General features: G+C 49.8%; 10 protein-coding genes across 10 annotated transcripts; 5 read left to right on the forward strand and 5 right to left on the reverse strand.

Moving 5' to 3' along the window:
- Window positions 1–556: 556 nt before the first annotated feature.
- N7447_000812 (phosphatidate phosphatase App1 family protein) lies at window positions 557–1,798 on the forward strand (the record flags this gene model as incomplete). The annotated part of the gene is made up of 1 exon (XM_057225088.1): window positions 557–1,798. The coding sequence occupies one exon, from the start codon at window positions 557–559 to the stop codon at window positions 1,796–1,798; it is 1,242 nt and encodes a 413-aa protein (XP_057089104.1).
- A 587-nt stretch (window positions 1,799–2,385) lies between these two features.
- On the forward strand, window positions 2,386–4,479 carry N7447_000813 (uncharacterized protein; the record flags this gene model as incomplete). The annotated part of the gene is made up of 1 exon (XM_057225089.1): window positions 2,386–4,479. One exon carries the CDS (start codon window positions 2,386–2,388, stop codon window positions 4,477–4,479), a length of 2,094 nt encoding a protein of 697 aa, XP_057089105.1.
- Window positions 4,480–4,862: 383 nt separating this feature from the next.
- On the reverse strand, window positions 4,863–6,117 carry N7447_000814 (GOLPH3/VPS74 family protein; the record flags this gene model as incomplete). Its single annotated transcript, XM_057225090.1, has 4 exons — window positions 4,863–4,913; window positions 4,964–5,457; window positions 5,519–5,765; window positions 5,845–6,117. 4 exons carry the CDS (start codon window positions 6,115–6,117, stop codon window positions 4,863–4,865), a joined length of 1,065 nt encoding a protein of 354 aa, XP_057089106.1.
- An 897-nt stretch (window positions 6,118–7,014) lies between these two features.
- Window positions 7,015–7,808, reverse strand: acpA (acyl carrier protein; the record flags this gene model as incomplete). The annotated part of the gene is made up of 6 exons (XM_057225091.1): window positions 7,015–7,022; window positions 7,076–7,114; window positions 7,178–7,226; window positions 7,299–7,379; window positions 7,484–7,501; window positions 7,590–7,808. The coding sequence occupies 6 exons, from the start codon at window positions 7,806–7,808 to the stop codon at window positions 7,015–7,017; spliced, it is 414 nt and encodes a 137-aa protein (XP_057089107.1).
- Window positions 7,809–8,092: 284 nt separating this feature from the next.
- Window positions 8,093–8,918, forward strand: N7447_000816 (NuoI/complex I 23 kDa subunit family protein; the record flags this gene model as incomplete). The annotated part of the gene is made up of 3 exons (XM_057225092.1): window positions 8,093–8,358; window positions 8,454–8,719; window positions 8,788–8,918. 3 exons carry the CDS (start codon window positions 8,093–8,095, stop codon window positions 8,916–8,918), a joined length of 663 nt encoding a protein of 220 aa, XP_057089108.1.
- A 774-nt stretch (window positions 8,919–9,692) lies between these two features.
- On the reverse strand, window positions 9,693–11,412 carry N7447_000817 (putative 60S ribosome biogenesis protein Rrp14; the record flags this gene model as incomplete). Its single annotated transcript, XM_057225093.1, has 2 exons — window positions 9,693–11,171; window positions 11,290–11,412. The coding sequence occupies 2 exons, from the start codon at window positions 11,410–11,412 to the stop codon at window positions 9,693–9,695; spliced, it is 1,602 nt and encodes a 533-aa protein (XP_057089109.1).
- A 391-nt stretch (window positions 11,413–11,803) lies between these two features.
- N7447_000818 (putative phosphoglycerate mutase family protein) lies at window positions 11,804–12,644 on the reverse strand (the record flags this gene model as incomplete). Its single annotated transcript, XM_057225094.1, has 3 exons — window positions 11,804–11,912; window positions 12,088–12,310; window positions 12,419–12,644. 3 exons carry the CDS (start codon window positions 12,642–12,644, stop codon window positions 11,804–11,806), a joined length of 558 nt encoding a protein of 185 aa, XP_057089110.1.
- Window positions 12,645–14,421: 1,777 nt separating this feature from the next.
- Window positions 14,422–15,107, forward strand: hel10 (putative high expression lethality protein Hel10; the record flags this gene model as incomplete). The annotated part of the gene is made up of 2 exons (XM_057225095.1): window positions 14,422–14,744; window positions 14,798–15,107. 2 exons carry the CDS (start codon window positions 14,422–14,424, stop codon window positions 15,105–15,107), a joined length of 633 nt encoding a protein of 210 aa, XP_057089111.1.
- Window positions 15,108–15,611: 504 nt separating this feature from the next.
- N7447_000820 (mitochondrial 37S ribosomal protein uS2m) lies at window positions 15,612–16,789 on the forward strand (the record flags this gene model as incomplete). The annotated part of the gene is made up of 3 exons (XM_057225096.1): window positions 15,612–15,642; window positions 15,702–15,905; window positions 15,978–16,789. 3 exons carry the CDS (start codon window positions 15,612–15,614, stop codon window positions 16,787–16,789), a joined length of 1,047 nt encoding a protein of 348 aa, XP_057089112.1.
- Window positions 16,790–17,755: 966 nt separating this feature from the next.
- Window positions 17,756–18,403, reverse strand: N7447_000821 (GNAT family N-acetyltransferase; the record flags this gene model as incomplete). The annotated part of the gene is made up of 1 exon (XM_057225097.1): window positions 17,756–18,403. The coding sequence occupies one exon, from the start codon at window positions 18,401–18,403 to the stop codon at window positions 17,756–17,758; it is 648 nt and encodes a 215-aa protein (XP_057089113.1).
- Between the last annotated feature and the right edge of the window lie 459 nt (window positions 18,404–18,862).

Below are 18,862 nucleotides of genomic sequence, written 5' to 3' on the forward strand. Positions count from 1 at the left end.
GAGAATCCGGTTTGAAATATTCCCAAGTTAAACACAGCTATAGCTAACTTCAGATACAATATATAGTTCGAAGAAGCAATGAAAAGGGGCTTCACGTTTACCCCAACTCATTTGAAATTACCACATCCTACAAATGGTTTTTGTTTATGGGAAAATACTTCAAGTTCATCAGAAGCTCAGCCCTACTGCCAAGCCATCCCCCGCGGGTGCTCCGTTCGCCTGACCTGACCAACTGATATGGAAGATGGCCCTCCCCCTGTCAGCCACCTAGATGCTGTGCCTCTCGAAATATGACATCAATACGAGAGCTCTCAAAGACACGATCAGGTGGGAAGCGAGGCTCTTGGCTAAAGGGCACCGGATGGCACTAACACTAGATCGTCAACTAACGCGGGCTACGTATATGATCGTCGTCTCCCCTAATGAGTTTCATTTGTTTCTTTGCGTCTTTGCTGACATGTGCTTTTCGGGGATTTCCCTCAGTCCTGATTCTACGACTATTTTATCATAGCAACGCTTCAACCTTCATATTGGAAGTTAAGTCGGCGCCAATATCATGCCGCGCCACAAACAAGACGAGTTGTCGGTCGCTGATGCCAGAAAGGAGGTTCATGAGGCATCAACTTCCACATCTCCACCACCGTCACAAGAAAAACGTGGCTCAGCCTGGATGAATTTCCTCTCATCCTTCCTCGGCTCTAAGAACCCGCTCGCGCACCCAGCAGACCCACGCAAACACACGGTGTGGTTGCTAAACAATACAGCGTACCAGCCGGTAAATGAGGAGACAGACGAGATTCAGCTGTGCTGGCACGCCGAGGTAGTCGCCTGCATTTTTGAAAGAGAAGGCCGGAAAGACGCGGGCAAGCTCGTCGCCGCGATCGCAGACTACATCGGGCTGGACGGTGAGGTCGGCGGCGATGACGAAGCACGCCAACGCATCGCAGAACGCGTCCAGCCCTTCCTCAACCAGGTCTCACCAGCCCGCACCGTCACACTGCAGGTACCCATATCCCGGCCGGCGCAGTCGCACGGACTCGGTCCGTCCGATCGCAACGGCATCGTCAGCCAGACGGTCGATATGGGCCGAGTGGGGCTCTACGACGGGGAGGTTCTGCGGCCGCGGCTGCAGCATTTCGGTGACGAGGCTGTGTCGATGAGCACGACTTTTGCTGCGCCTGAGGGTTGGCTGGTCGTCTCGGATATTGACGATACTATCAAACACACTATGACGCTTGAGCCGACGGGAGTTATTCGCACGACATTTGCGGATATCCCTGCACCAATATCTGGTATGCCGGAGCTTTACAGATATATTCATACTGAGTTTTGTCCTGCGTGGTTTTATCTCTCTGCGTCGCCGTATAATCTTTACCCTTTCCTGCACGACTTCCTGGATGAACACTACTGCCCGGGTACACTAGTGCTACGCGATTACTCGTGGATGGACATCACGGGGCTTATCAAGTCGTTCACGGAGAAAACGCAGGAATACAAGGTTGATCGGATGGAGAAGATTCGGCAGTGGTTCCCGCGTCGGAGGGTGCTTTGTATTGGGGACTCAACGCAGAAAGATCCGGAGGCTTATGCGGAGATGTATAGTCGGTATCCCGAGTGGATTCATGCTATCATTATTCGCAAGGTTACAGATGTGGCGCATATGGAAGAGAAGAATGAACCAGAGAGGTTTGAGAAGGCGTTTGAGTATGTGCCATCGCATATTTGGACGGTCTTTGAGGATCCGGACGAGCTGTATGGTTTTGTTGATGGGCTGGGTATGGAGGACCAGGCTTTATAGATGTAATAATCTGTACATATGTAATTGGATTGGATATGTTGTTAATAATATCCTGAACATATTTGATGAAAGAGTGGATATATAAGAACAAATAATAAAAAAGTCATCGCCTGGATTGACCGGCGATCAGAACGGCACGTCGGGTCCAGGCAATACGGAAGGCAGGCAAACATCAAAGGGAAGCAGGTTGGGGGATAAGAAATACACTGGTTACCAACCCGTTAGACTAAGATGCCCTACCTTGGAGGACCAGGGCAAGTAACTATCTTATAAGACCCCCGTAGTGACTATGAGGTCTTGATTTTAATATCATATCACACTATCCCCCTTCCATGAATCACAGACTCTATATTATTATGTCAAACCAACATTGGAAGTCAAATAGAAGGATAAGATCAAATTGCTACTCATTGCAATGGAATTGATCGGGACTATCAAGTGGCGATATTGACCTAAGCCCCTACATACGTCAAGATTAGGAAGTGGCCTCCGATCTATAGTGAGATGGCAAAAGAAAGGACCCTACTTCTAAGGCCTCGGATTTTCTTACAACTCATTAGAAACACTCAAAGTTCTAGCCCAAGAAGATGCATCAAGATCCCAACGACACAATGCAGTCAGACATACCCCCCACGCAACCCATTGTGGAATACGGGACCCCAAAGCATCCATCGGAGCCCTCGATACGCACCCCAGACGCCATGAAACAGCCGTCTGAGCTCTCTAAACGCACATCAGAAGCAACAAGAGGCACTCCAGAAGCGACAAAACGCACCTCTGAAGCCAAGAAGCCCACCTCATCAACGCTGAACGACTCACCCTTCACACCACTATCGATGCGAGCCCTCTACTACACCCCAGATGTATTAAAAAACGACGCACCCGACGGCATCCCAGAAGGGGAGATCAGCGACGCCACCTCACCCGACGCAAACACAAGCATTATCCGTCAGAAAGGAACAAACCTTGTCTTCGACTGTGGCTTCCCAACCCCGCAGCCCTCCCCTCAGCAATACCTACTAAAAGTCATGACAGCAGCCTTCTGCCACGACGAGATCCGTCTCGCCGAACTCCTCAACCCCCCAAAGGCCGCGCCGCAGATCCCGCTCCACAGTCTCTGTGGGACAGTCATTAGCACGCCACGCGAAGACGACGAGCGGGAAGAAGGCCCGAAGTTCAAAATCGGCGATGTAGTCTTCGGTGTGGTGAGCTATACGCGTGATGGCGGAGCCGCAGACTATGCAGTTGCGACTGAGCGCGAGCTAGCGCTAAAACCAGACAACATCACTGTTGCTGGGGCTGCGGCGCTTGCATTGCCGGCATTGACGGCTTGGCAGGCGCTTTTTCGGTATGCCGGGCTTGATCCTGACGTGCCTGGCGGGATGAGCGAGGGTGATGATGCGTTTGGGAATGAGATGGGGCGGTGGCTTTGGCAGCAACGCCGTGACACCGTGGTCGGCAGCAAGGATTATGGCTACGGACACCGGAAAAGCACGGTCGTTGGTGCTGGAGGCGGTGCTGGAGGTGGGAACGGCGGCCTACTAAATGATACCACCAGTGGTGAGGGCAACGGAACTGGGAGTGGGCATTGGGTTTGGCAGTGGAATCGCCGCGGCAACACACTCAATAACAATGCCAGTGGCACAGCCGGTGCCAATGGTGCTGACATTGATAACATCCCTCCCGCTGCCAGAGCAGTCAATCCCCCTACCAACCCTAAGAATGTGCGCCGCGAGAGCCTAATCAGTCTCGTCAGCGGTAATCCCAGTGGCAAGAAAACCGTTCCTCGCGCTGCCAGCACAGTTGACCCTAATCCCAAAAGCACCGTCCGTCGCAACAGTTTGATAACCCTGATCAAAGGCACCACCGACGCTCCATCCACTCGCGGTGCCAGCACAGTCGATCCTACGGCTAGTGCTGATACCAATAGCAATTCCCGGCGCGCCAGCCTGGTCAATTTAGTCCGCAGCAGCCCTAGTACTGGACGCCGCAGCAGTCTGATAGGAAGCATAATTGGCAGCACGGATTCTAACGGCAACGGGAAGCAAAAATTGCCCAAGATCCGAGTGCTCGTTACCAACGCCCGCGACAACGACATCGGCCGCGTCGCGGTGCAGATCCTACGAGCAGATTCGCTCTTCCCCACCCCCGTCCGGCCGTGGATCTGTGTAACCTGCACGCAAGTTGAAGCCGATATCATTGAGAAGGACTGGGAAGTGGACGAGATAGTCATCATCCCGCACCTCCCGTCGTCGGATGAATGTAATATCGAGAAGGTGTTCCGCGCGCGCCGCTGGCAGCCAGTTGACATCGTGCTCGACTGTGCCGGCGGCGTAGTATTCCAGGCTGCTCATGCTGCTGGTGTCGTGAAGAACTACGGGGCCGTGTTGACTGTTGTGGATGGGCAGGTGGCGCAGCAGTCTCCGCTTGTTCCTGAGAACGATGTGCTGGGTGAGAAGAAGCGTGGGATTAAGAGCCGATTCGTGCCTGTTAATCCTGATGGATTGGCTATGGAGCGGATTGCGGAGCTAGTGGAAGAGAATCTGGTTTGCGCGAGGGAGATTACTGCTGTTGATCTTGCGCGTGCGGCGGATCTTTTGGCTGCTGGAGCTGCTGGGACGGCAGGGAGTCGACGTGGTGGAATGGTAGTTGTTAGGGTTAATAGTGTTGCCAGTACTTAGATTGTCATGTTTATGTATTTTAATAGATATCAAAAGTGCCGAAGAAAGCAACCTAAGGTGTATCAATTTGAAAATATCGCGCCACGATCACTTACTTGGTAGGCCACCGTTTGCGCAATGCAAAAAGTTCAAGAAAAGAAGAGAATGAAACAAAGGGTGAAGTAAATCGAAGTTGATGGGATATCCCATACAAGAATAAGTTTTGACCCGAGGATTCCACTTGAAAAAAAAAAAAAGAAAGCGACGCTCTGCCCCCAGATCACTACATGAACAGAAGAAACCCGATATTTTGTGGCCGAGGTGCAAGGCAAGAGAGAGAAGGTGAGAGGAGGCGAGAAAGAAGAAGTCGTGAACAAAAGACAATGTATTACGCGGTACCTCCGTTAAAGTAAAGAATCAAGTCTGGTAAAAACGCTCAAGCATGCAGCAACAATCTGTTCGTCGATTAGCATATGAAGTGGTTAACGTGGGGGGTGCAGCTTACCTCCATCTGAAGCTCTCTGTCCTTGTTTCGATTGATCTCCTCATTGACCACTTGAGCCAAATTAGCTCCAATCGCCTGCGAACCTCCGGCTTTCCGGGCAAACGGCCATTGCGAATACTCCGCCAGCAATTCATCCACCTGCGCGAAAGCTCTCTCGCGAGCCTCATGGCTCATAGTGACCAAAGCGTTCTCGAGAACGTTGGCAGCGTATGCGGCACAGACCATGGTGATTGAACGAAGGTATCGGTATTCAGCATCTTCGGGGAGCCACGGGCTGGGAGGAATAATCACAGTGCGGTTACTGCAGATGTTGCGCACCCGGCGGTGGAGGTCTTCTTTCGCGCCGCCGTCGGCCACGGGATGCGTCGCCATATCGAAGAGAAGGAAGTTGCGCTTTTCAGTTCGTAGAATACCCTTGTCCACAAGACCCTTAGCCAATCGTTCCCGTACCTGCTTCAATTGATATCCGATCTTCATCAAATTCCAGGTTTCACCTACAAACCGCCCGGTCAGTAAGTACGTCGCGACCAAATTTCTACATCAGGCTTATCTCACCACTCAGCAAATCAATCCATGAGTTGACGCTCATCTTCTCGCTTGACTTCATCATCTTCAGTGTCTCGTCCAGCAAGACCTCCCCAGTCAGTGTATCGTCGACGACCTCGATGATGCGGTCGGCCAGGGGGAAACGTCGCCGCGACGAATCCTTCTGCATGCTTATACGGCCGCGGAGAGCGAGCTCAATGACGATACACCCTCGCAGGGCATAGGAGATGTTCTCGTTCCAGAAAGACAGATAACCCTGTTGCGGCGCGGGCAGGTCAGCGATCGGAACCACAAATCGAACAATCAGACAAGAGATAATATCCATGATGACTCACCTGTTTATCCTTCAGACCCAGCAGCAAGATATCCTCCATCAGAGTCAATTTGGGCTGCTTGCCCCGTTCCTCGTTTTCGCTGATGTCGCGGGGGTCGAATGCGATCTTGTGGCCATTCTCTGCATTGGTAAACGACGTCTCCGGTCCACGGTTATCCATCGCAGAACCATTTCGGGAGATTGGCGATGACACTCGGCTGTCATCTTGTTCGTCTGCCCCAGCGACTCGACCGGCGCCTCTGCGGCGAGTCAAGCCCCCGGCTGCTGAGGCCATGAGATCGGGTCGGGTGGGGAATCAAAAAGGAATCGAGAGAGATATGGCCGGATACGACCAAAGGCTTCCGATCTGTATGCCGATGGTTTGAATGGTCTGGATGGTGCGATGTTGAGAGAGACCGTGAAGACCGAGAGTCTGTGGTTGAAGTGGGACTTTCGGTGTCAGGGGAAACCAGAGACCGAGTGGGCTAGCCAAAACGATAAAGTGTCGGTTATATTCAATTTAACCCGCCTAAATACGAGAGGAATAGACGACTGCAATGAAGTTGTGAAAAGGGTGAAGGTCAAAGCAAGTTCCTTTGGTGAGGTGGCTCTTGAGTATTTGCGGGTGCGTAAACGCCCATTAAAGGACATCGGGATGGTAATCTCCCAGTTATGATTATATTTTATGGTTCTAATTTTTTTTTAAATTGGCAATCTAGATTACTTGGCGTATATCTCTGATCTTTACTTGATTTCGATATGCTTATTTGGTTTGTTTTTTTGTTTATTATGTTCACTGTTAAAATAATATGTAGCCACAAAGCTCTACATACATCTACGGTCATATGATATACAGTAACCATGTATCTAAATACATACACGTATATGTATATCAAAGAAATTGGCCCAATGGACCATTAAGCTGCGAACATACCAAAAATAACATATACCAAAAATGTTCAGACGCATTCGGTGATTATCACCACGTGGTAGCAATACTGCTTCAAAATTGCATAAATTGCACTCAAATGATATACACGATATAGGAAAGAAAAGCCACTGGCATGTATTCAGCATACAAAATAGCATGTCGGTTGAGCGTCACTGTGTCCAGCAAACCCCACAGATGCCAACATCCTGATTCTTTTTCTATCCGATTCTCCAACCGATCCCATGATTTCAAATTAAATATTTAGTGGGCTGGGAAGAAGTCAGCAAATGTCACGGAAGACGAGGTGATGGGATTCACATACCATCGGGCTGGGCCATGATGTACTCGACAGCCTTCTCAACTACGTGTAATATTTATGTCAGCTCTGGTCGACGAACTATAGGTGTATCAAGTGCGAACGTACCACTGTGGATCTGGTCGGCCTCCTTGTCGGGGATCTCAATGCTGAACTCCTGTTGAACCGGTTAGATATCCATCATAAAATATAACAATTGATGCTTTTCCGAGGGAAACCGGGCGCGTACCTCCTCAATGGCCATCACAACCTCGACGGTGTCCAGGCTGTCCAGACCAAGGTCGTTCGAGAAGTGGGAAGTGCCATTAATCTGTAGGTCAAACGAGTTTAGTTGATGGATGTTTTCGGTCGCCTCTCCTATAGCGTATAGCGATATGAAGGTCACGACAGTCGATCCGACATATAATCACTGACCTTGCTGGCATCGGAGACCTAAACATGACACAAATTCAGTTAGTATTTTGCTTTTCGTCTATAGCCGATAGATCGCGAGATTCCCCGGGAAAACAACATGACGCACCTTGTCGAAGTTCTTGAGCAGGTTGACTATGCGGCCCTCGGCCTCGGTCTTGCTCAGACCAGCAGGGGCGGAGTAGAGGCGGACACCCTGAGCGAAGCAGGGAGTGAATTGAGGAACCTGGGCAGCAATGGGGGAGCTGCGGATGTAGAAGGGAGCCGGGGTCTTGATGACACGGGGGGCGGAAGCCTTCAAGGAACGAGCAATGGCGGAGCGGAACATGATGAAATAGATTGATCGGACTAGCGCAAAGGCTGAAAAGATCTAATGTATTAAAAAGAAATGGTGGAGAGTAAAAGGGTAAAGATTGGGGGAAGACGGCTGCCGCAGAAGAGGAAAGATGTGAGGTCGCGCCCAGCAAAATCCTGCGGGCCAATCAACGCCCGACAGAAAGGAATGACCTAAGCCCGAAACCTGCAAACCACCACAACCTAAGACTTGCTCCCCTACCACCTCCAATTGAACCTCGACTCCCATCCCTCCAACTCACTCTCCTCTCCAAAACCATGGCCGCCACCCGCTCGGTCGCGAGGCTTATCGCCTACCGTCGGCCGACCCCCTTCGGTCTGCTGGGATCGACCGCAAACTTCTCTTCCTCGACGTACCGCGCAGCAAGCCCAGCGGGACCCCCTCAGGCCGGGTTCCGCCTGCCCCCGCCCAAGCGATGGGATCAGGACTCCGAGTCCGCCTTGGACAAGGCCAGCAAATACTTCCTCATGGCTGAGATCTTCCGCGGCATGTACGTGGTGCTCGAGCAGTTTTTCAGACCACCGTAAGTCCTTGTCCCACACCTTGCCGGCGATGCGGATCGCAGTCCAAAATCAATCGCCTCGAATTATATCATCTAACCGTGTTGCCATCTTCTAGTTACACCATCTTCTACCCCTTCGAGAAGGGACCTATCTCCCCCCGTTTCCGTGGCGAACACGCTCTCCGTCGCTATCCCACTGGTGAGGAGCGCTGCATTGCTTGCAAGCTCTGTGAGGCCATCTGCCCAGCCCAGGCTATTACCATTGAAGCCGAAGAGCGTGAGGACGGAAGCCGCCGGACGACCCGTTACGATATTGATATGACCAAGTGCATTTACTGTGGATACTGCCAGGAGAGCTGCCCTGTGGATGCCATCGTTGAGAGTGAGTCCAACCTTCCGTTACATATCAATTGACATTCAGACCGTATTACTAATACTTTGTATTTTCAGCTTCCAACGCTGAGTATGCCACCGAGACCCGCGAGGAGCTTCTGTACAACAAGGAGAAGCTTCTCTCCAACGGTGACAAGTGGGAGCCTGAGATTGCTGCTGCTGCTCGCGCAGATGCTCCCTACCGATAATCTATTTTCCTCCAATCCGATTGGTATCTTCAGGCAAATCCACATCTATTCCAGATGTCAGATGTGTGGACACGAAGATGCTGGTCGCAATACCCATCGATTCAAGAGGCACTACTAGTGCCTTGAAAAACAAGAAAGATTTTAAGCCCCATCACATCACTGTACATAACTTGCCCTCGACTGTGTTATCATCTTGTACTAGTCAATTCCTAAAGGAGATGTCTTTCCCTGGAACACTGGCTCCCTTGTCTCTTTTTATTTCCTATGTTGTGGAATCTAGCAGCTCTTTTCTTCTGGTTGAGATTCAATTCAAAACATAAAACCAATTATATCTGCACGGAACACTTTTCCGCTAATCGCATACACATATAGTACATATTGAGATCTACAGGTTTACATAGGTATAAAGACACAAGAAACACATGTACAGCTCGATAAGAAAGTGATATTATATTCACAGATAAATCAAATCGCTACCGATGCTGTCATGCATAGACATAAATTGACAAACCAAGCTGCCAAAGACACAAACGCAAACACCAGGCACCTTGATCTCCGGACGGATATTTCCCAGTTCAAAGTCTCAAAACACTTTTTTTAGTTGGTTCGGGGGCTTCCGTGTGCGATCTTGTTTCAGAGATGTAAACACCCAAGAGACAAAGACACGTTTCAAGGGTATGCAGAGAAAAGAAAAAGAAGAATCTAAAAGAAGACGGGTTGATGTAAAAGCAAGCGAGAAACGAAATGAAATTAAGCCACTGGATAGAAGCTTGTTTATTTCTTCTTGCCACCACCCTTGAAGCTGCCCTCGAATCCAGGACGAGCAGCCTTCTTCTTTCCACCGCTGCTGGACTTCTTCTTGCCGCCCTTGGTGCCCTTCTCCTCCCGACGCTTGCGAAGGTTCTCATCGCGCTTATTCTGGCGCTCGCCCTTGAATTTGGCGACGGCGTCCATGCGGTCTCCCCACTCGCGCTCGGACTTCTTCTTCGCTGTCTCCTTGCGCTTGAGGGCCTTCTTCAGCAGAGAGGTATCGTCGCGGACACGCTCGCCGTGAGCACGCTTCTTGGCATTCAACCACATGTCCTTTTCTTCAATATCGGCACGCTTGGTAGAGTCCATCCCTTCAAGGCGGGCTTTCTTAGCCTCGGCGGCCTTGAGCTGGGAACCCGGGTCGCGGGCACCGCTGGTCTTCGGCTTGTCGCGCACGCTGGTTCCAGTGGCATCGGTCTGCTGGCCATCTGCGAACATCACACGGCCAAAGGAGAAGCTGTTGCTAACGGAGCTGACGGACTCGGCAGGGGAGCGGGGGGATGCCAGAAGAGATCCAGAGCCACCAGGCGAGAAGCGGCGGGCCATGGCCTCATCGGTCTTCTTTTCTTCCTCAACCTTGGCCTTTTCACGCAATTCCTTCTTGTGTGCTTTTCTTTGCTCGGCCTTTTGTCTGCGGGCTTCGATCAGCTCTTGGCGGTTGCGTGCAGGCTTGCCGTTGAGTCCATCGGCGTGGCGCTTAGCCCGGAGCTCATCCAGACGCTTCTGTAGACGCTGCTTCAGCTCTTCGGGTGTGTGCTTGAGAGGTTTGGGCTCTGAGGATTTGGCTTCGGTGGAGGGAGGAACGATGGAGGAAGTGGAGGAGGTGCCGGATTGGGGATTTGAGGCATCGAAGGTAGGAGAGTCGGTGGTAGATGGGGCAGAAGAAGGGGTTTCCTGTTCAACGTTGAACTCAACAGAAAAGCCTTCCTCGACAACACCGTCATCTTCTTGGTCGTCATCCTCTTCATCCTCGGACGCTTCAGTGTCCTTGGTTGCATTGCCGTTAGGCTTGGGTGCAGATTTTTCAGAATCCTCAGTTGGGGTAGTGGATGGCTTTTTGCTCTGCTGAGATTTCTCCTTCCGGGCAGCATCCTTAGCCTTCTTTTTCTCCATCTGGGCGGCCTTCTTCTGGGCCTTCTTTTCTTCCTTTTGCTTTTTCCGTGCCTCAACCTCTGCTGTCTTGGCAGCGTCTGGCTTATCAGACTTTTCGACCTGCTTTTGCTTCTTGATGTTGGTGGTTCCGCGTTGCAGTCCTTCCTTAGGAGTCTCTGTGCCCAACTCTCCGTCGGACGAGTCGGACTCGAGGGTGCCGTCCTCCCGCTTTCGCTTGCGTGCGTTTTCATCCATCACGTCTTTGGCGGTCTTAGCGGCTTCGGGGTTCAGCTTCGCCCGCTTGGCCTCGCGTGCTTGTTCTTTGGTTTGCTTTTTGCGTTGCCATTGATCCTAAAAATTGGGGAGGATGGTCAGACAGAGATCTTCGGAATGAACGATAAAAGCAAGAAAACAAGATTGACCCCAATCCCAACGCAGCAAACCATCAGACACAACAAGGGCTACATACACTTGTATCTTCTTCGCCATAATAGTATTTGGCGGGGATCAAAGACAGCAGACCGTCAAATGCCTGCGCATGGCTGCGCAGCCGTTCCTTGGGGGCAGTCAGCTCGCAATCCTTGCGGGGCATTCTCCGAGTGCACAAACCTCGATATCATCCATGATCTTTTCCCGTAAACAGAAATTGTTATCTGGAGGGGAAAGCTCGACAATCAAGCGCAACGAAAAATTTGGGGGGAGGAAATCTTGGCGCTACAATTGTCTCCGCTTCGGCTGGTTCACCGCCTTCACAAACCAATTTTGCTGGGTTGGTCTGTGCGTTGATAGAGAGGTTACCTGGAGGCTGGTTGATTGTTCCCTCGACCTTATTATCCTTTGTATTGTTCTCTCCATTTATTCCTTTTGATTGTGCTCTATTCTACCTTTCTCTTTTATTGACTTCATGGCTATATGCATTGTTTTATTCAATACATGAGTATACGCTCAATGATAAACAAAGTGGAATGCTTTCCATCTCTATATCAAAACTGATCCACGAGGCCAGCCCTAACATCTAGTCCCGGGCATTCCTCGCTTTTGATACTCGTCACATTCCCATACGGCCAAGGATCTATCCAAATAAGGTCGAATCTGAAACGGTCAGCGACAGTCAGCGCAAGAAGAAAACACAAGGCAAACAAACGAGCTTCTGTCGAAAACAGTCGCGAGTCGAAGTTTCCACGGAACAACCGTCTTCCAGGCATATTTGTCCCAATGCGAAACCCATACTAACAAGCCAAAGACATATGAAAATACAATCACCTACCGCTCATCCGGATATTCAATAGGCTCAAAAGCACCAAGCTTCTCCTCGATCCCACCCATTTTCGAGTGCCGCCATGCAATCAAAATGTTGCCCGGTCCGTCATAGGATCTGATCGCCTTCGCCACGCATTTTACTTGGTTCCGCTTGCAATGTGTGTCAACCGTGAGACCGAGATCGTTGGCAAGGGGTAAAACAGTTTCAAACGAACGTCCATGCTCGCCATCTACATACACAAAGCATATTGTCAGCCATGTCTATGAAATCAATATCCCCCGCGCCTCATTCCCGCACTGCGATATTGGTTTGTTGTCGAGTCTTGTTGCAAACCTACTCTTTTTCACACGAGGTGCCATAATATGCCCGATGCCGTACTCCGAGCCTTGACCGAAAACATGCCTCAGACACTGTGCCCGCTTGACCCCGTCTGAGCTTAGACCATGCTCGTTTGGATTTTGAGGCTTCTCACCATGTCGAATGATATAGACCGTTGGGTGTGGTTTAGCAGATGCAATACCGAGACAAAACCACAGAGCTGCGAGGGCCGATTGCAGTAGCATTTTTGGCACATGGACTAACTATATCCCAGTCGTATATAAGTAAGCGCGTAATAGCTGATATCTGGACAACGAAACAGTGAAGAAGCAAGAAGAATGATCCCTAGAAACAATTATAAAAGTGTGAAAAAAAGCAAAGCTTCCATGAAAGCTGACCCATGCCGATCAGGTGCCCTTAGCTCGAGTTAGTGCAGGACAACCATAATCCAACTCCTGTTATGGAGTCTCACATCGAAGAGAAAAATAGGGCTGATACATTAAAAAAAGCAAAAAGTGGATCAGCAGAGTAACATTCCAATGATCATCCGGCAGCAGGGGGGCCAGGGCTGAAAGAGGCATAAACTGCTGGAGCTCAGACGAGCGGTTAACGGACTAGTGTCCTATGTGCATGTGGGCGTTCGTTCGATGCGCTATAGCTCGGCGGTTTGATTGGTCTAGCATGTTCTGCATGTCCACTGCACTCCGTCGATCAACTCGGGTGGGGGATGACCTAGGAGATCTGAAATGGTGTTGATAGACATCAAAATGTTTACTAGTTTAAGTTTATAGCAGATATAACATATACGATATAGTCTAGATACATATCAAGGTCTAATGACGATTAAGATCGTGTCTTCGGGGTATATCGCGGATGCGATTTGGGGTCTTGCACTCGGCAGTCAGCGCGTACGCTGTACAACGTAGGATATACATGAGGACCTAGGGATGGATTAAACTACTGTCATCCGATCAAGTCGCATGTTATAGTCCAATGTTTAAAATAGTCAGGCGCCGAACATAATGGATCATCCAACACATCAGAAAAGAGAGCATCTGAGTGGTCCACGGGATCAACAGGTGGTCTGTGGTCAAATCGTTCTTCGCCAGAAAAGGTGATCTGATGACGGTATCCTTTGTCAGTATTCATTGTAGGCAAGATGTATATATTATATTCTGTAATGCTTGATCGCATGTTCCTCGACATTTATATATATATATATTTGACACTCCTAAAGTCAAATTATATATAAATGATTTATATATGTCGTTACCTCCCGATTGGAAATCATACGAAGGTCATTTGAACATGTCATCATTATGATTTCAATGCAATTTGACTCATTTTGGGGACATTATTAGATATGTTAAGACGTATGTAGGCCAATGTTGGACCATCGGTATTATAGGGGATAATACAGCTACATCTTAGATTTAAAAAGTCTCGTCACAGTGTTCGGATGACGCCACAGTTCGGAGTAGCAAATTCCAAATGGTGTTCGGGTCGGAAGTAACTTAGCGTAGGCAGCCAAATAAATTGCCCCAATACAGGAATGCCGAGAGGCACTACGCAGTAGTGGGGAAAGATATTCTGGAAGATCTGTGGAAGCCGAGGGATCCGTGTAATCTATTTGTAGAGCACGGTACCTAGGTAATGTATGGACATGGAGGCTGAGCTTGACATAGCCACAGTTAAATACAGTAAAGTATGTACACTGTGTTGCGCAGAGTGTGGCGGTGTCACTTAAACGGGCTGAGTGCATAGTTCCGGGGGATTCGATTTCGCGTTCGAACTAGTAAGATGACGGTAAAAACCAAAGTTTTACAAGGCTGAAAGGCTGACGCTTCCCTACTGCGCCCCTCGTTCCGTAAGTTTTCGCTTGCCATGTGGGGTTCTTTCCGTCAGCCCTGTGGTTACTCCGTACACCTGGAGTTATAAAAGGTTGCCCCCTCACTTTACTTCTCTTCTTCACTCACAACTCTCTTCCATATTCCAATCTTCTATCAAGCTTCATATTACATCATGTCCGGCTACGACCAATACAACCAGGGCCACGGCCAGCAAGGTTATGGCCAGCAAGGCTACGGCCAACAGCAAGGTTACGGTGGCCAACAAGGTTACGGTGGTCAGCAAGGTTACGACCAGCAGCAACAGTACGGCCAGCATCAAGGCTACGGTGGACAGCAAGGCTATGGCCAGCAGCAGGGTGGTTCTTCTGACTACTACGCCGGTCAGCAACACCAGCAGCAGGGCTACGGCCAGCAGCAGGGTGGTTCATCTGATTACTACGCCGGCCAGCAACACCAGCAGCAAGGCTACGGCCAACACGACCAGAACCGCCAGGGGTATGTACTTTCTTAACCTTTCACTTCGTTCATCATGTACTGACAGACCAAAGTGGTTATGAACAGCAGCAGGGTGCCCCCGGTGAGGCCCAGGAGGGCGAGCGTGGTCTTGCCGGTGCTCTCGCCGGTGGTGCCGCCGGTGGCTTCGCTGGCCACAAGGTTAACCACGGTTTCCTCGGAACAATCGGTGGAGCCATTATTGGTAGCATCGCTGAAGATGCCGTCAAGAAGCACCGAAAGAGCAACAGCCAGTCTCCTCCTCAGTACGGTGCCCCCCCTCCCAACGGTCAATATGGCGGCCCTCCTTCCAACAGCGGCAGCGGCTCCATGATGGATCAGCTCGGTGGCTTCTTCAAGAAATAGAGGGTTTCTGAACTTTCTTCTTACGTCTTCTGCCTGATGATATGGTTTTTCTGCCTGATGACATGGTTTTCATGAATTTCTTTCTTTGCTCTTTTATCGCAATGGGTCGGCCTGCATTTTTATTTTCTTCCGCCAGATCGCTTTTATTTTTCATGAGGTTATTTCTTCGCCCTCAAGAGGCTTGTACCATGACAGAGCTGCGTTGATATCGGAATTCACCTTTATGTGATCTGACCATAATTTTCAGAATTGCAACGTGATTACCTTGCTGAAATGTTCCTTGTATAAAACAGTAAGCCAAACAGTAAACCGTAAATCATAATGATAATAGACACTGCCATTTGTGAGAAGTAGTGTAGCAGGCGGAGAGGCCAAAACATCACCCCAAGTGGAATAGCGTAAGGCCTCACTCAGGCAGGAATTGCCAAGCCCGACAAAAGTTCGAGCGGACAAGTCCCTAGTAACCTCTCTGCCAGACAACATCTACAATTCAGCATTCCCAAAATGATTATACGGAAGCTTTGTATGCGCCAGAGTGAGTGTGGTTCAATTGCTGCTATCATCTTCACTGCCTCTGCTAACAACATCCCAAAGGCCGCCAGCTCCTTGCTCTGAGCCGACGAGCCCCGGTTTCGAGTCGCTTCCAATCGACATTGCCCGAAACCCCAGTCGAGACATTGCAGACATCTATCAGAGATGAGATCTCTCGTCCAGAAAACCCTCTCCTTGAGATGGTGCAGGCGCAATATGAGGCCAGCACACCCGCACAACAAGAATTCACATCAGACGAGCCGCCAAGTGAGCCGCGAATTCCTTCTCGGAGATTCCTCCAACGCACCCACTAACTTTATCTTTCTTTTCTTCCCTTAGGAAGCAATTTCAAAAAGCTCGGCACAACCGTGAAATCCTCCTACGACCCCGAAGATGTCATCCGCAATCCCCCCAAGCCATCCCAGATCTCCCTGGAAATGCTGCTCGCAGCAGGAACCCACCTGGGCCACTCGACCTCGCGCTGGAACCCACAGAACTCGCGATACATCTTCGGTATCCGCGAGGGTGTGCACATCATCTCCCTGGACGTAACAGCCGCGCACCTCCGCCGCGCCGCAAAAGTAGTTGAGGAGGTCGCCGCACGCGGCGGACTAATCCTCTTCGCCGGTACGCGGAAGGGCCAGAAGCGGGCTGTTGTCAAGGCTGCGTCGCTGGCAAAGGGATACCATATTTTCGAGCGGTGGATTCCGGGCTCTCTGACGAACGGCGAGCAGATTCTCGGACACTGTGAGACAAAGGTTGTCAACGCGCTGGATGAGGAATTGCCTAACTTCAAGGCTGATCTTGCTGATCGCCCGTCCCTCAAGCCCGATTTGGTCGTTTGTCTTAACCCCCTTGAGAATGTTGTCTTGCTGCATGAGTGTGGGCTTAACAATGTTCCTACTATCGGTGTCATTGATACCGATGCGGATCCTACACGTGTTACCTACCCGATTCCCTCGAACGACGATAGTCTGCGCGCTACTTGTCTTATTGCGGGAATCCTTGGTCGTGCTGGTGAGGCGGGTCAGGTGCGTCGGTTGAAGATGGCACAGGAGGGCCGGACTTCTTACACTCCTATCACAGCTCAGGAGCTGCGTCTTGATCCGTTTACGGGTATGGCTCCTGGTGGTGAGGGGCAGAAGAAGTAAGGGGATGCGTATTGTGTCTCCTGTCTTCTGTCTTCTAGTTGCATTTTGCTTTTCCTTTTAGTATCCGGTCGATTGCATTGAAACGACGGGACTCTGTACTGTATAGATGATTCCAGGTCTTGGTGTTGAGATATGTATTAACAGCTTTGAGTCAATTTTGGTTCGTTTTTTACTTAATTCCAACTTGTGAGGGCATAAACCCCGGGTGATCTTTAGTACATGTAGTCGGGCCAAAACATGGTCCTACACCAAGTCAAATGACATCCCCCAAGCAAACTATAAAAGCACGACTTTGCCGACCCTATGACCCGATCAACATTATTCTATTTCAGAATAGAAAACCAGTAGATATCGTATAGGTAGGATGATAATCTTTCTTAGTCTACTTTTTAGATACATATAAGGCCCCTACAAGTTGTCAGTTGTGCTGCTTTGGTTGTTGTTTTGAAGGAAAAAGACTGAAGCTTACTGCGCTGGAACTTCCAAGGCTTAATTGGGCCAGTGATACTGATAAAAGACTAGGATGTTATATACAGAAGAGTACATGTTATGAAAAACCCAGGAGATGACTAGAGGGAGAGAGGAGAGGGAGGAGGAGAGCTGGTTCTATATGTATGCTGGAACAAAGACCCGTTGGGCCAATCCTGTGGGACTACATGCGAAAAACACACACAATGCGTCATTTGGAGATACTATGTTTGCTCGTGCATATGCTGACAGTGCCGGTTATCTAGGCATTGGCCATTCTTTTGGACAATGACTGTCTTACTTACTCCCTGGAGGTGCGGTTTATACTACGTTGATTCCATAGCTTAGCCAAATCCCCTATTTAGTGCGCCAACGTTTTCTATATGCCTGATTTCTTTGGCGTTCGTTCTCTGTTTATTCGCACGTAAACACCGAGGATGTGATCGGACCTCTAAATTGTGATATCAACGCTTATCTATTTGGTACATGTTATGAGATCTATCGCTTTGTAAGGAAACGGAAAGCAACGAGGTTCAGAGTCTCGGTACCATCCACCTCGGTAAACTCGCGGAATCGCTCAAACCCGCATTTCATCAGTACGTTCTGACTTCCACTATTGCCTGCTTCCGTGATAGCGATAAGGTGTCCATCCACTACACCTTCTCCAATGACCATTTCTTTATCGACTCTGACCTCCCGCTCTGATCGAGGTAGTTCTGACCAAAACCGGAGCCAGGCCGTCAAGAATTCCGTCGCGAAGCCTTTCCCCCAAGCTTCCGTCCGAAGCATGTATCCGGCTTCAGGCCACCCATGTGTTCCAGGATACAGATGGCAGCCACCAATACCGATAAGCTCGCCCGTTTCCTTCAGGCAGATAGCGAAATTGGCGGTGATAAGATCGTTTGGTGGTAGGAAAGGATCCAGTTTGGATTTGGTCTTCTCAATGCTTTCGTCGATGCACCTAGCACTGGTCCATTTCATGACTTCTTCTTGTGTGCGCAGGACGTGTAGCGCTTCTAAGTCGGCTGGTTGGAGGGCGCGGAGGAGTAAGCGATCCGTTGTTATTGCTGGTCGCTCGCTATTTGCGGGAAGCGGGACTGTGGGCAAGAATGCCCTCACATTTACAAATTCCCCCTCTGTGGCCATGGTGATACCTGCTTTCGATGCTGATCTTCGAAATGCCTGTAGTGCGGTTGAGTCACTGAAAACCCTGGAATCCGATCTGACATTGAAAGTCCACTCGCCTGACGAATCCACATCGGCCTTCGGGGACTTGGAATCCCCGGAGACCCACCAATTGGTTCGATCTATAGATGAGGTACTCCGTATAACTGACCATCATAGTCCTTATCACACATATCTACTCCAATCTTGGACTGAAGTGCGCGACGTCTCTTTCAAGAAATGGGTGTCTTTTACGACTTCTAGAGTTCATTGCTTTATTGAACTTCCCTTTCATCACATTGTTCTCTTTTGCTTCATTGTCTGGATTTTGGTTAATTGCATTGATCAAGTGTTCTTTGAACTCTCAGCCTCGTCTCGGTCTTAGATATATAAAAGCCAGCACTGGTCACCATTGAATCCCGTCGAAAAGACATACCATAT

This window comes from Penicillium robsamsonii (assembly GCF_028829455.1).
Source record: "Penicillium robsamsonii strain IBT 29466 chromosome Unknown utg000001l_segment0_segment0, whole genome shotgun sequence".
NCBI classification, from domain to species: Eukaryota; Fungi; Ascomycota; class Eurotiomycetes; order Eurotiales; family Aspergillaceae; genus Penicillium; species Penicillium robsamsonii.